At 32.9% G+C, this 14,072-nt stretch overlaps 3 protein-coding genes across 3 annotated transcripts; all 3 read right to left on the minus strand.

Annotated features, from left to right (window-relative positions):
- Positions 1 to 134: 134 nt before the first annotated feature.
- LOC117668767 (olfactory receptor 5V1-like) lies at positions 135 to 1,073 on the minus strand. The gene has a single exon (XM_034422830.2). It carries the CDS (start codon positions 1,071 to 1,073, stop codon positions 135 to 137), a length of 939 nt encoding a protein of 312 aa, XP_034278721.2.
- Positions 1,074 to 6,979: 5,906 nt separating this feature from the next.
- Positions 6,980 to 7,924, minus strand: LOC117668768 (olfactory receptor 5V1-like). The gene has a single exon (XM_034422831.1). The coding sequence runs from the start codon at positions 7,922 to 7,924 to the stop codon at positions 6,980 to 6,982; it is 945 nt and encodes a 314-aa protein (XP_034278722.1).
- Positions 7,925 to 12,000: 4,076 nt separating this feature from the next.
- LOC117668898 (olfactory receptor 5AS1-like) lies at positions 12,001 to 12,991 on the minus strand. The gene has a single exon (XM_034422951.3). The coding sequence runs from the start codon at positions 12,989 to 12,991 to the stop codon at positions 12,053 to 12,055; it is 939 nt and encodes a 312-aa protein (XP_034278842.1). The 3' UTR covers positions 12,001 to 12,052.
- Positions 12,992 to 14,072: the final 1,081 nt, after the last annotated feature.

The raw sequence follows: 14,072 nt of genomic DNA on the forward strand, positions 1-14,072 counted from the left end.
TATTGTTCTTACTACAATCTTATTGTTATGCAATATTCATCAATTTATTTCTACAGAAAGTTTGTAACAATATGCTATATGAAACTGGCCACAGGACTTCTCCTGTTACCTAAAATCTGACATTTTATTTAAAGTTAATATTTCTCATCTATCAATTTCCTTACTGACATTTTCACTTCCTTATTCCGTAAACTATAGATGATTGGGTTGAGAGTTGGTGTTAAGATACTATATAGAATTCCCACAAGTTGGTCTTTTTCCAATGAGTAGCTGGAAATAGGTCGAATATATGTAAAAATGCTGGAACCATAGAAGAGAATCACAATGGTGAGGTGTGATGCGCAAGTAGAAATGGTTTTGTGAAGGTGTCTTTTCTGTTGGTTGCTCAAAATGGCATGAAGGATGAAAGCATAAGAAACTAACGTAAAGAAGAACGGGCTAAGCCCAATGAAAACACCCAAAGTGTATAACGCAAGTTCATTGATTGATGTGTCAGAGCATGAGATACTTAGCAACGGAGGAATATCACAGAAAAAGTGATTAATTCCATTTGACTGGCAAAAGGACAGACGGAATGTGAATACAGTATGAAGACAAGCATTAAGAAAGCCACAAGCCCAGGAAATCCCAGCTAGCTGCAGACAGATATGTTTATTCATGAATCTAGTATACCGCAATGGACAACATATAGCAAAATAACGGTCTAGAGCCATGGAGGCTAAGATGAATCCCTCAGTGCCTACCAATGCTATCAGAAAATATAATTGTGCAGCACAGCCCATCAAGGAAATGCGTGGAGTTTCCACCCAGAGATCTGCTAACATTTTGGGCACAGTCACAGAGATGTAGCATATATCTAACAATGAGAGATTGCCAAGAAAGAAATACATGGGACTGTGGAGAGATTGATTTAGCACAACTACAATGATCATGAGTGAGTTCCCCACTAAACAAATAATATACATAATAAGAAAAAGGAGGAAGAGGAAAATCTTCCCTTTTTTAATATTCATATATCCCAAGAATATAAACTCCGTAACAAATGTTTGATTTTCAGCATATGTTGAAATCATGATCTATAAGCAGACTACCATGAATAAAAATGATATTTAAGCCTATATGTTGTACAGTTTTTGTGCTTTATCCAATATTGCCTTTGGTCCTGATAGTTCCTGTGCACATAAAGTAAGAGTTTGTGTCATTCAGAAGGATTCCAGCATCTAATATTCACTTGGCAAAACTTCACTGCCTTGATTACCATTCTGAATATTCCTTCTTGGCTTTCAATCCTGTTTGGTCTCCTAAATTAGCACATTATCAAGAAAGGAAGGCATACAGTACACAATAATCCTAAATAAATTATGAATTCTTTTATGAAGGTTCCAATTTTCTCAGTTTCTTTTTCCAGGCCCAGAAAGGTTAATCCACATTTCCTTTGCACATTATGATTTGTGATCACACTTTGAAAGCTACTTATTTTTATCCTGATTTGGAGAATATAATTTAATGGCCAAGCTGCATATTAATTAAATGAAACATTGCAAATAACATCTTCATATATCTCTTAATTTTATGATTGGTTTATTTTTAGCCAAGTGGAAACTATATCTAATGTTTTATTATGGTAATATACAGCATGATTGATTAGGCATGCAAGGTGTGTTTGCAGTAAGTTAATGCATATAGTAGCAGCTTTTTCCCTGCAGGTAGTAGTAACTGGAGAAACTCATCTCAACTCTGGTATTAAAGAAAGGAATAATCATGTTCTGTAAGTTGCAGTCCTGATAACTTTTCCAAGAGTATCTATCTATAAAAAAGTGGGAAAAAAATAGCTAAGTCAGTATTTCATGCATATTAAATAAGTGTTTAATTAATACATAATATGACACATGTCTCACTCAATCCTCAAATTTTCAAATATTATATGGAAGTTATCCATATTCTTAATTTATCAAATTGTAGTGATTCAAGTTCCATAATAATTTATGTTATGTAAGGCATAGGAAATATAGTTCATTCCTGAGACAAATTAAGAATGGTATTTTTATATCTGCTACTTCTTTAAATCATCCAAATTGTTTAAGATTTGTGTCAGTTTTTGTGTCAAGATTTTACTTTATTATTGTCTTTTTATCATTATTAAAAAGCTAAGAAAAAAAATGCTGGTGGGAAACATTGAAAACAAGACCAGAAGATCCCATAATCAAGTTGTAGACTGTATAAACATAAAAGAAGTTCAAATCCCTGACAGAAATTTAATCCAAACATTAAATAGATTTGTCCCAACATTCATTTGGTTTGGATAGTGCTTATCATAGATTCACTTGTTTTCTCTATAAGTCATTTTTTTTCTTCTCTAATTGTCATGTACTGCATTTCTTTCATTCTAATTGTGAAATAGGTTGGAAATCTAATATTATTCTCTGTTTTTTTTTAAAGTTGATAGAAATACCATAAATACATTTCACTTCGACTAAATTCCTACTTTGCAAAAGGAACATTATTTTTGCTTATTTTGAAGCAGTATACTATGGTACAGCAAAGGATTTTCATTTATGCAATTAATGCTTGAGGAAATCTACTTTTACAGGTTTCAATCTTGCTTATAATAGTATTCATTTGATTTCTCCTTAAGTCATTTTTTTATTCCCTAATTCTCAGAACTATGTACTGTATTTCTTTCATTTTATTGTGGAATAAATTAGACATCTAATATTATTCTCTGTTTAAAACATCAAGTATAGATATAATAAACACATTTCACTTCCACTAAGCCTGTGATAGCAAACATAAGGTACACATGCCAGACTTGGCATGCAGAGGGCATGCCTCTCTGAGGGCATGTACATAGTTGCCCCAGCCCAGCTCGAATCGCATTTCTCCATTGCGTTTCACTCAATCAATTCCAAATTCTGACAAAAGAAAAAGATCTTGCAAAGTTGGAATTGATTGAGTGAACTTTTTTTACTCACATGCTTCACAATGGGGGAGATGGGGTCCCCTCCTCCTCAAGCCCATTATGATGCGGAGTCAAAATGCGACCCTGCGTTGGCTCGGCCGGCAAAAATGGATGGAGGGATAGATAGATAGATAGATAGATAGATAGATAGATAGATAGATAGGCGAATGGATGGATAATACACAGAGAGAGAGGTAAAGAAAGGGAGAGAAGGAGAGAAAGAGTGAAACAGAGGAAGGCAAAGAGAGGGGGTGAAAGAGAGAGAAAGAGACACAGAGAGTAAGGCAGAAAGAGGGAGGGAAAGAGAGCGAAAAAGAGGGAGGGGGAGGGAAAGAGAGAGAGTGGGGAGGGAAAGAGAAAGAGGGGGAAAGAGAGTGGGAGGGAAAGAGAAATGATATTACAAATGTTTTTCTTTTTTATAGTTGCTAAATGTAATATTTCAAAAGCAGGAAAAAAATGAAGGGCATAAAAATGCATTTATCACATTTTTCTTAGAACAATTAGCTGAACTCTGATGTTCATCAATATTTTGGGTAATAAAGCCTCATTATTCAGGTTAAATTGCCGTGTTGGCACTTTGTTATAAATAAGTGGGTTTTGGATTGCAGTGTGGGCACTCAGTCTCTACAAGGTTCACCATCATTGCACTAAGCACTTACTTTGCACAAGAAACGTTACTCTTGCTCCTTTTGAAACCATATGCTGTGATAAAGCAAAGCAAAAGATTTTCATTCATGCCAATGGATGCTTGAGGAGATCTAATTAATAAGGGGTAAAATTAATCAAGGATAAAGGAGCAGTACATTACTGAAACAATACAATGAAAAAAATACATCTATATATGGCAAGCAGAATTAATTAGCAGGAAATACTTTTACCATTTAGACTTGATGAGGTGCTTGGTCAAAGCATTTACAAAAATCTTGAGAAGGAAGAATAACAGCAGGAGAAAGAATAAGGGAATAATATAGTTGTGTTTGATCTAATAGAATATAATCTTGGTAAAATAATATACTACCTGGACCTATTGTAATGACTCTATGGCATTTAAAACAGGGGTTTCTCCCACAGGTTTTAATCCCACAACCATCTCCAAGATCTACTCCTCCCCAATGGGCTTTGTGTTTTTCTTAGTTCTCACAGGAATCCAGATCTCCCCAATACATGTTCTGAATACTTCGGCACTTGAAAATTCTATGAGACTGTGTGTATTATTTTGTAAAAGCTCAAGTCTTCTGACTCAGCATCCAAAGACTATTCCTCACAAATCACAATTTCAATGTCTTGAACTCTTACTTAGCAACTCTTACTTGATCACGGAAACCTTGAATGGGGGTGTATGGGGATCTTCCCATAATTCTACGCATAATTCTATGTATTTAGTGGCAATGTAACAGATTGTGCTGTGATTATATTTTTCATTAAAAAGTACTAGGATTCTTTTTACTCAGTTAAAGATTTATATTACTCTAGTATATTTTGGGAAGATAGGTCAAGCCCTAAATAGCATCCCAAGCTGTGTGTGTGTGTGTGTGTGTGTGTGTGTGTGTGTTTGTGTTTAAACAGTTTAAAAAGTCTTGTATGCTTTATTAATGGGTCTATACATGTATTTCTCTTAAAGTGAAAAGTCTAAGGAAATAGGTAGAGCAAAAGCACAACACATGTAGGCTCCCACCCCCCAAAAAAGATTTCTAAGCATGTTTTCAATATCTTGTGCATGTTTTAAACATGCTTAAAATGGCAGATGGCACATGTGAAAACAATGGGGCAAAATTTGCATTCACACCTTTTCCTTCTACATTTACATATACAATTCTTATACTTCCTACACTGGAAAATTCCTGCTCACTTGTCCTTCCTCTTTCTCTACTTCCTTTTTCATTGTCAATCTGTCTTGCTGCCAATAGCTGCTGTTCCTGTTCTGTCAGTCAAAATTTCTTCTGCATTTGTAAAGGCAGGAGAAAGAATATTCCTAGAAAGTTGCCTGATATTCAGAATCTATTGCTTGATGTTCATAATCTCATCTTTTGTGTGTGTCATAGAAAATAATAAAAAACATCAAAATTATTAGAGAGCATTTCACTGAGGCTGCCCTCAGCATGACTATCTTGAGGTGAAAAAAACAAATATCCTATTTGTGATTTGAAGATATAACAAATATCCAGTCCCAAAATATGGTATGAAATATGTATTCATTACATTTAATTCTTTTCTTATTTTAATAATTATCTTTTAACTTCTTCCAGGTTGTTAATCAAGTTTACTTTACTTTATTGTCATTGCACTTCATACAACCAAATTAAATGCCATCTTCAGTGTACATTATAACTATAAAAATAAAACACAAAGCATGACTTCTATTGTGTAAAATGCATGATATAAAACTATATTCTGCAATCTGAGTCTACCAAGATGTTTTGGTTACAAAAATCCAAATGAAGGGATGGAATGGGAATTTTAATACATGTAGCAAAATTATTTGATTCTTATTTTTCCTTATATAATATATTTGGCTGTTATTTATAAAGGATTCCAACATAATAAAAACATTATTCTGATGTGCTAGTTTTTAAAAATATTTTTAGAGCTTGCTAAAAGGAAGAGTATGTTACTCAGTATGTAGCACAACTCAAACATCTATAACATTGTCTTGCTAAAATTATTTGTATATCTATCAAAATAAATTGTTCAGTGGATCTGAAAACACAGAATCACCCTATCTTGTTTCTTGATCTTTTTTTTTTTTTAATGGTAGAAATAATACAGAAGGGTGAGCAATATTGATTATTTCTCAAATTTGATGTTTGGATTGGGAATTTTAATTGGATTTATAAGCTATTGATCATAGGAGTTCCTTCTGCACATTTAAAATAAAAGTTGTTACAACTTACATTGTTGCAAAATGAAATTGTAGATACTTCAGATATTCTTTTTTTACATTTTCCTTCTTTCCTTAAGAGTGTTTTGTTTCTTAAAATTTGAACTATTTTAAAGATTTATGTAGAGATACTTATTTCAATTGATACAAGTCCCATCTTTATATTTTCAGTAGCCATTTTCAGCCATTTTGTTTAATTTTTTGAAAATATGGAGTCAGTTATAATAATGTCCAACTAACGTAGGATGAGACTCAGTAACATTAATGCATTTCATTTAGGAACTGGTTAGGGTTAGATGGGAAATGATGTAACCAAGTAAAATGACTTGAAACTTTTTATATTATATTTTCAAATATAAACTTTAATCCTAAATGCATTGTGCTGAACTGTAACATCTCTTCATAAATTTTCTTTGAATTGATTTTCTGATGTGTTGCAAGATATGAATATTAAAAACAATATTAAAATAACAAGTATTTGATATTTCTATTTATTATATTTTGCAATGCATTTTCCCCAAACAGAAAATGAAATAGCCCTTACCCCAAAGTTGATTAATGACAGTAATATCCAACAATATAATGTAGACATTTAAGGACATGTATGCTATCAATTTGTTCCCTAAATTACAATTCAGGATAAACAAAGAGGACAAATATCACTAAAAATTGAAAGATTTATCATGTTTTTCAAGCACAACAATTCTTTCTGGCATTCACATAATTTAGGAACTATTGAACAAATTTAATTAAATATAACTTTCTTTTGGCAATTATCAGCAGTATGTCATAAAGCAGAAAATTGTAGCTGAAAAAGTTAAAGGTTTTGGATGAATAAAGAGAAGAAAGAAGGAAGGAAGGAAGGAAAGAAGGAAGGAAAGAAAGAAGGAAAGAAGGAAGGAAAGAGAAAGAAGGAAGGAAGGAAGGAAGGAAGGAAGGAAAGAAAGAAAGAAAGAAAGAAAGAAAGAAAGAAAGAAAGAAAGAAAGAAGGAAAGAAAGAAAGAAAGAAGATTTGCAGCATGATTCATCTCATGTGCCACATGTTGGTTGATAACATATTTTATACAATATTTCTTTTGTTCATCTTCTTCCCTATACCGCATCATTTGAATAAAGCTGATTTAAGACAGTTGAATTAGATCCTAACTTCCATGGACCAAACACATCAATTTCTTCAGAGCCAGTTTCACTTCTTTGTTCCGTAAACTATAGATTATGGGATTGAGTGTGGGGGTCAAAATATTATATAAAACCCCAACAAGCTGATATTTTTCAAATGAATGAGTAGATGTGGGATTGAAATATGTGAAGATAGCAGAACCATAAAACAGAATCACAACTAGAATGTGAGATGCACAAGTAGAAATGGCTTTGTGATGTCGTCCTTTGTGATCATTGCTCATAATAGCATGAAGGATGAATGCATAAGAAACCAATGTAAAAAAGAAAGGGCTAAGACCTATAAATATGCCTATTGTGAAAATAGCAATTTTATTAAATAATATGTCAGAGCACGAGATACTCAATAATGGAGGGATGTCACAGAAAAAGTGACTAATCCTATTAGACTGGCAGAAAGACAAACGGAATGTGAGTGTTGTATGGAGAGAAGAATTTAGAAAGCCACAAACCCAAGATATGGTAGCTAGCTGGAGACAGGTGTATTTAGTCATGAGTCTGGTATAGACCAAAGGGCAGCATATAGCAAAATAGCGGTCAAGAGCCATGAAGGCGAGTAGGAATCCTTCAGTGCCCATCAAGGCAACAAGGAAATAAAGCTGTGCAATACAATCTGCCAAGGAAATGATGGGGCACTGCAGCCAAAGACTTGCTAACATTTTTGGTACAGTCACAGAGATATAACAAATATCCAAGAAAGAAAGATTGCCAAGGAAAAAATACATGGGTGTGTGGAGAGATTGATTTAACATAGTTACAGTAATTATGAATGAATTCCCTGAAATGCAGATAATATACATAGTAAGGAAAAGTATGGTGAAGAAGTTCCTTCCATGTGTAATATTTAAAAATCCCAATAGTATGAATTCTGTAACAGATGTTTGATTCCCAGTTTCTGATAAGAACATGATGTTTACACTGGATATGGAGGGAGAAAAAAGTACAGATTATTTTATCACATATGTGCTTAAACATGGCTCTGGCCAATATTTTTTTATTATGTGTTCATGTATTATCATTATATACTATTATTTTAGATCCTCAGTTTCTCAGACTAAATACTACATTGCTAGTATTTTGCATTTCAACTATGTCTTCAAGTTTCATTCATTCTCCCATACTATTTTCATGGCTATAATTTTTAAGATGCTTTTCTCATTTCCCATTCATAACAGGAGAGTTTTGCCTACTGAAAAAGTTTTAGCTTTGAATCAGAATATTTTCAAATTAAAATCTTACCTTAGACATTATCAGATTCAGCACCACAATTTCTTTAGTATCAATTCTATCATGTATATAATTTGGCCTAGAAACCCTCTTTTTAAATTAAGAAATGCAAAAGAGACTATTGCTTTATATAAAAATACAGTTATGCTACAATCTAGGCAGCATTTGACCTGTATAATTAAAAAGAAGTCTGTTAAGTGAATTTTGGACCATTCCTATGACAAGATTAACTCTTTTTTTTTTATCATTAATGACTTTGTCCCTAATGTAGGCCCAATCTTCTTTATCAACACAATACATTGTGACTTATGTATTTTTCATCAGTATTTTTTTTAACTTAATTTATCTTAAGATACCTTCCAATTATTAAAATGCTGAGAAAGAAATACTGGTGGGCAGAATGGAGTATAAAAGAGAGAAAACTCTATAGTGAGGTAGCTACAAGGACATAGATTGCCTTAAAATACTAAAATAATAATAATTTAAAAATCTCTGACAAAATTTAACCAAACTTAAAACAGATGTGCCCCAACACTCATTTGGTTTGGATAGTCTTATAATAGTATTCATTTGGTTCCCTTTCAGTCATTTTTTCTTCTCTAATTCTCAGAACTATGCCCTGCATTTCCTTGTAAAATAAGTTAGACATCTAATATTATTAATGTTTAAACATCAAATATAGATAAACACATTTCATTTCCACTAACTGCTTATTTTGCACAAGAAACATTACTCTTGTTTTTTTTGAAGCAGTATGCTGTGATAAAGCAAAGCAAAAGATTTTCATCTATGCCAGTGGATGCTTGAGAAGATCTAATTAATAAGGGATAAAATTAATCAGAGATAAAACAATAATGCGTTACTGAAAACAATATAATGAAAGAAAAAATACATCTATAGGTGACAAGTAGAATTAATTTGTAGCAAGAAATACTTTTACCATTTACACTCAAGCTTGCCAGTAGGTGATATGCTTGCTTCTCTCACAAAATCTTGAGAAGGAAGTATAACAGAATAACAGTGTGAAAAAGTTGTGTTTCATCTAATAGAAGATAGCATTGGTAAAATAATATATTAGCTATTGAAATGACTCTATGATATTTAAAACACAGGTTTTTCCCACAGGTTTCAATTCCACAACCATCTCTAAGACCTACTGCTTCCCAGTGGGTTTTGTGTTTTTCTCAGTTCTCTCAGGAATTCAGGTCTCTCTGATATACATTCTGAATACTTTTTGAAGTATTTTATTGTTATTCCTTTCCATCCTTTTCATTCTATGGATGGAGATTTTGCCATAGTTCTATGCTAGTGTTTAATAATCATGCAACATATTGTGTTGAGTTAAATTTTTTCATTAGAAAAGGACCAGGATTCTTTTATCTAGTTGAAGGTTTCTATTAGTCAAAATATTTTCCTGGATGTACTTGTTGTATAACATCAAGACTACATTTGAACATATGGCTCATAATTTATATGAAGTGGCCTCTTACAAGTTTACAAGTTTTTAGGAAGATTGGTCAAACTTAAGTAGCATCCCTTTATGTGTGTGTCTGTGTGTGCATGCACACACATATTTAAACAGTTCAAAAAGTTGTGCATACTTACTTAATGGATCTATTCATGTATTTCCCTAAACATGAAAGACTTAAGGAAGAGTGTAACCATGCACACGTTTTAGCTGACATTTAGACAGATTTCTAAAAAAAAAAAATTAAAATATGCTTTCAATATCTCATGCACATGATGAAACAAATTTGCATTTATACCCCTTTTTAAACTGCTACTGTTATATTTACACCCTTTTTTCTACCTCTTACATTTCAGATGAAATTTCAATACATATCTTCCTTGTTTCTAGGTAAAAAACAAAATAAAATCCATACTTCAAAGGGTTTAACTCCTTGAAATATTGTATAATGCTGTTTCCTAGATTTTAGGAACAAAGATTGTTTTTCTTGCTAATTTTGTCCTGTTTTAGTTCTTTTGAGGTGCCCAGGATCATTAGAAGTTGGGAATACACAAATTTGATTAATTAATAATTTTTCACATTCCTATGCTAAAGATATGAAGAATATCATAAGGATGATATGAAGATAAATGCAAGTCTTCATTGTTCAGGTCCAGAATTAATCATTGGCATTATTAAGGGATAAACCATTGTGATTATTCTATAACACTATTAGCTTCTCTTCATTAGTGTTATTGTGATGGAAGTAACGAAGGATGTTAAATCATGCTACAAGTGTGTCCGCTTGCAGCATGATTTAATAGAAGTAGAAGCAATGATAATTATGTTGTTTCCTCTTATGGAGAGTTATGAAGCACAATGAGGTATCTATCATTCCTAGTATAGTTTGAAATCATATTGATTATAAAAATATTTAATAGAGCTAGATAAATTGGCCAGTATAGTTTTCTTCTTTCTTTCTGGAAAGCAAAAACACACTGACTTCAAGCTATTGTCTTGCTTAAAGCTACACCTGTAATTTAGTAAAAGTCTTCTTAAATATGACCTAGATATAATTGTTATTAATTAGGCTATTGACATGTAAATATTTCCTTTTTCTAAAAATAATAAGGATATTATCACTGTCTGCCTTTCATATTCCATCCTCCTCCCACCCATTCTGGATAGTAATTTAAGTGACAAACTCCATACTGATAATCAATCAATGTGCAACAGTTATAATGAAACAACACAGTATGATGAACCAGCATGATCATAAGATATTAATGTTATACTGAAAATGTACATAGAGAGTCATAGCAAAAAAATAATGCCATTGTTTTTTTTCTTCCTGTGTAATCATCCTTCTTGTATATATCTTTGGTTTGTGCTTTGTCTTTCACTAACCTTGTTATACGCTTTTAAGTTACCTTTCACTAAGCAAACTGATATTGCTTGGGGCCATGTTATCTATGGAAATTTCATCCCATTACATTAGACTAGGCCACCTGTGAGGCAGGGATTGTGTATTGTGAACCTTGTCAGGTAAACAATTCTAACTAGTGAGGTCTAGTTTTCTCTGCCATTCTCTCCCAACAGGTGAGGCAGGCAGAAATTTTGGAAAGATGTAAAAATATGGCTGTGGGATCTTGCTTGGAGCCCACAAAAGAGCATGCAGCTGTTGGATAGCACCCAGAAACTCTTCTACCTATCTTTTAATTAATGTTTAATATTATTGTATAATCCTTTCCTTTTTAAATTGTAAACTTTATATTCTGATTTTATGTTTCACTATTTTTTATTTGTTCACCTTCCAGAGTCCCGAGTTAAGGGAGATGGACAGTTCTAAAAAAAATGATAAATAAATAATAATAAAAGAAAAGAAAATTTAAAGACAGCTGTCATCATTTATTATTCACTGCAAAACAGAAGACAAATGTATCATTTTATTTATATGCAAGATAAAATATGCAGAGTAGTGTGAAAGTATATTTCTTCTTACATTTGGCAAATTGAAAGTGAAACCTGCTTTACCACTTAGAAAAATGATTTCTGATATTTAAAGCTGGATTCAGAAAACTACATATTTCCTTTTTTGTCCTCTTCCTCCTCCTCTCCTTTCCTTCTTTTTAACAAGAATTTTAACTTCAGTAGTCAATATGCTATGAAGTGTTAATTATATTTGCTACTAAGAATGCAACTGTATGTGGATATACCCAGAAAGAGGACCTACAGAGAAGCAACAGTTATTTCCAGATTGAATGATTACAAAATTGAAAACAGAAGCTAGCATATACAACACCGTTTTTGTTCCCTTTGTGTATGCCTGACACTTAATGTTTTTCAGAATACTTCTTCAGCACTATAGGTCTTCCAACCTTTTACATACAATTTTTTTAAGGGCCTGTTTAACTTCCTTATTCCTAAGGCTATATATCATGGGATTCAAAAGTGGAGTAATAACACAGTAGAACATAGCAACCAACTGGTCCATATTGAAAGAGAGATTTCGGGTGGGCCTGACATAGATGAACATCATGGTTCCATAAAAGATACCAACCACTGTTAAATGGGAAGCAAAGGTGGAAAAGGCCTTTTTACGTCCATCTGAAGAACGAATATTCAGAACAGCAATCAAGATGGCAGCATAAGAAATTGCAGTTAACATGAATGATCCAACAAGAATGAAAGAACAGATGAAAAAACTCAACATTTCATTGAGTTTGGTCTGATTACAAACTAGCCTGAGCAATGGCAATATGTCACAGAAAAAATGATCTACAATATTGCTTCCACAATAGCTGAGCTGTGATATTAGAAAAACTGGTATTAATGGCAGGATCAAACCAGTAATCCAAGAGCAAATGGAGAGTTGAGAACAGACAATATTATTTATAATTCTATTATATCTCAGGGGAAAACGTATAGCCACATATCTATCATAAGCCATTGCAGCCAGAAGGAGGCATTCAATGCCACCAAAAGCATGGAAAAAATATATCTGAGTAAGGCAACAGTTGAAAGACATAACATTCTTTTCTCTAATAAGGTCAGCCAATATGGTTGGGACTGTAACTGTAGTAAAACAGATCTCCAGAAAGGAAAAGTTTCTCAGGAAGAAGTACATTGGGGTGCTGAGAGAAGTCTCATAACTGGTGATGAAGACTATAATTGTGTTTCCTATTATTGTTAATGTGTACATTATTAGAATGAATACAAATAATGGAATTCTGGTCTTTTCCAAGTTGGAAAATCCTGCAATAACAAATTCAGTCACTGTAGTATAATTGGAAAGTTCCATCCTAGGATTGCTGCAGCTTCTGTAGAAACAAGTTTTTTTAAAAAAGTGTGAATGAATTTTTTTTAATCTAATACTATAGTTCATAAGACATTTATATCAGAAACATAAATATCAAAAAGCTATATAACAGGTGAAACAGTTCAGGGATTAAATTAGACAAAAGAAATATTTATTTATTGGTTCGATTTATATGCCGCCCTTTTCTGGAGACTCAGGGCGGCTTACAATGCGTTAAGCAATAGCCTTCATACTTTTGTATATACCTGCTTAGTAAGGCTTTCGCCCTCCCCCCCAAAGCAGTGTTCTTTTTTATACAAAGTCAGCTTATTGCCCCCACAAACCGGGTCCTCATTTTACCTACCTCGAAAGGATGGAAGGCTGAGTCAACCTTGAGCCTGGTGAGATTTGAACTTGCAGTAATTGCAGGCAGCTGGTGTTACTTAACAGTGCTTTAGTCTGCTGTGACATATGTGGCATTAGATCTTTGTTTCTTCTTCTTCCTCCTCCTCCTCCTCCTCCTCCTCCTCCTCCTCCTCCTCCCTCTCCTCCTCCTCCTCCTCCTTCCATTTCTAGATTAAACTTTAAATTATCAGAATGAAACCATCTTCTTGGCTTTGTTGTTGACCAAAAATAAATCATTATCAGTATATGTTTCTGATAATAGTTGACATACTAGCAGATGGGTCAGGCTCTGTGTCTCTCCACATTCACATAGCATGCTGCTATCCGCTAAGAGCATTCACTGGAGCATATTGGTTTTACATTTAGGCACTCCAGTTCTTAACCTATTCATATAACATATACATCTTTGCTTACATAACTGATTTAAAACATTTAAATTAAAAAAATATCAAGAAGCAAATGTAAAATATTACTATATTTTATTCTATGGGTTCATAGCAGACATCAAATCAGATTAAAGCTATGCAAATAGAAAATGATGGATACTCTTTGAGATTTGGTGGTCATTTTTAGTGTTTTTTAAATAAAAAATAAAACAAAAATTTGATGCTGAATATCAGTTTAGATTACCATTTTAAATTACAGGCAGAATAACTCATATAGTTATGAGCTATTATGA

This window comes from Pantherophis guttatus, chromosome 4 (assembly GCF_059756535.1).
Source record: "Pantherophis guttatus breed Tessera chromosome 4, ASM5975653v1, whole genome shotgun sequence".
Taxonomy (NCBI): domain Eukaryota; kingdom Metazoa; phylum Chordata; class Lepidosauria; order Squamata; family Colubridae; genus Pantherophis; species Pantherophis guttatus.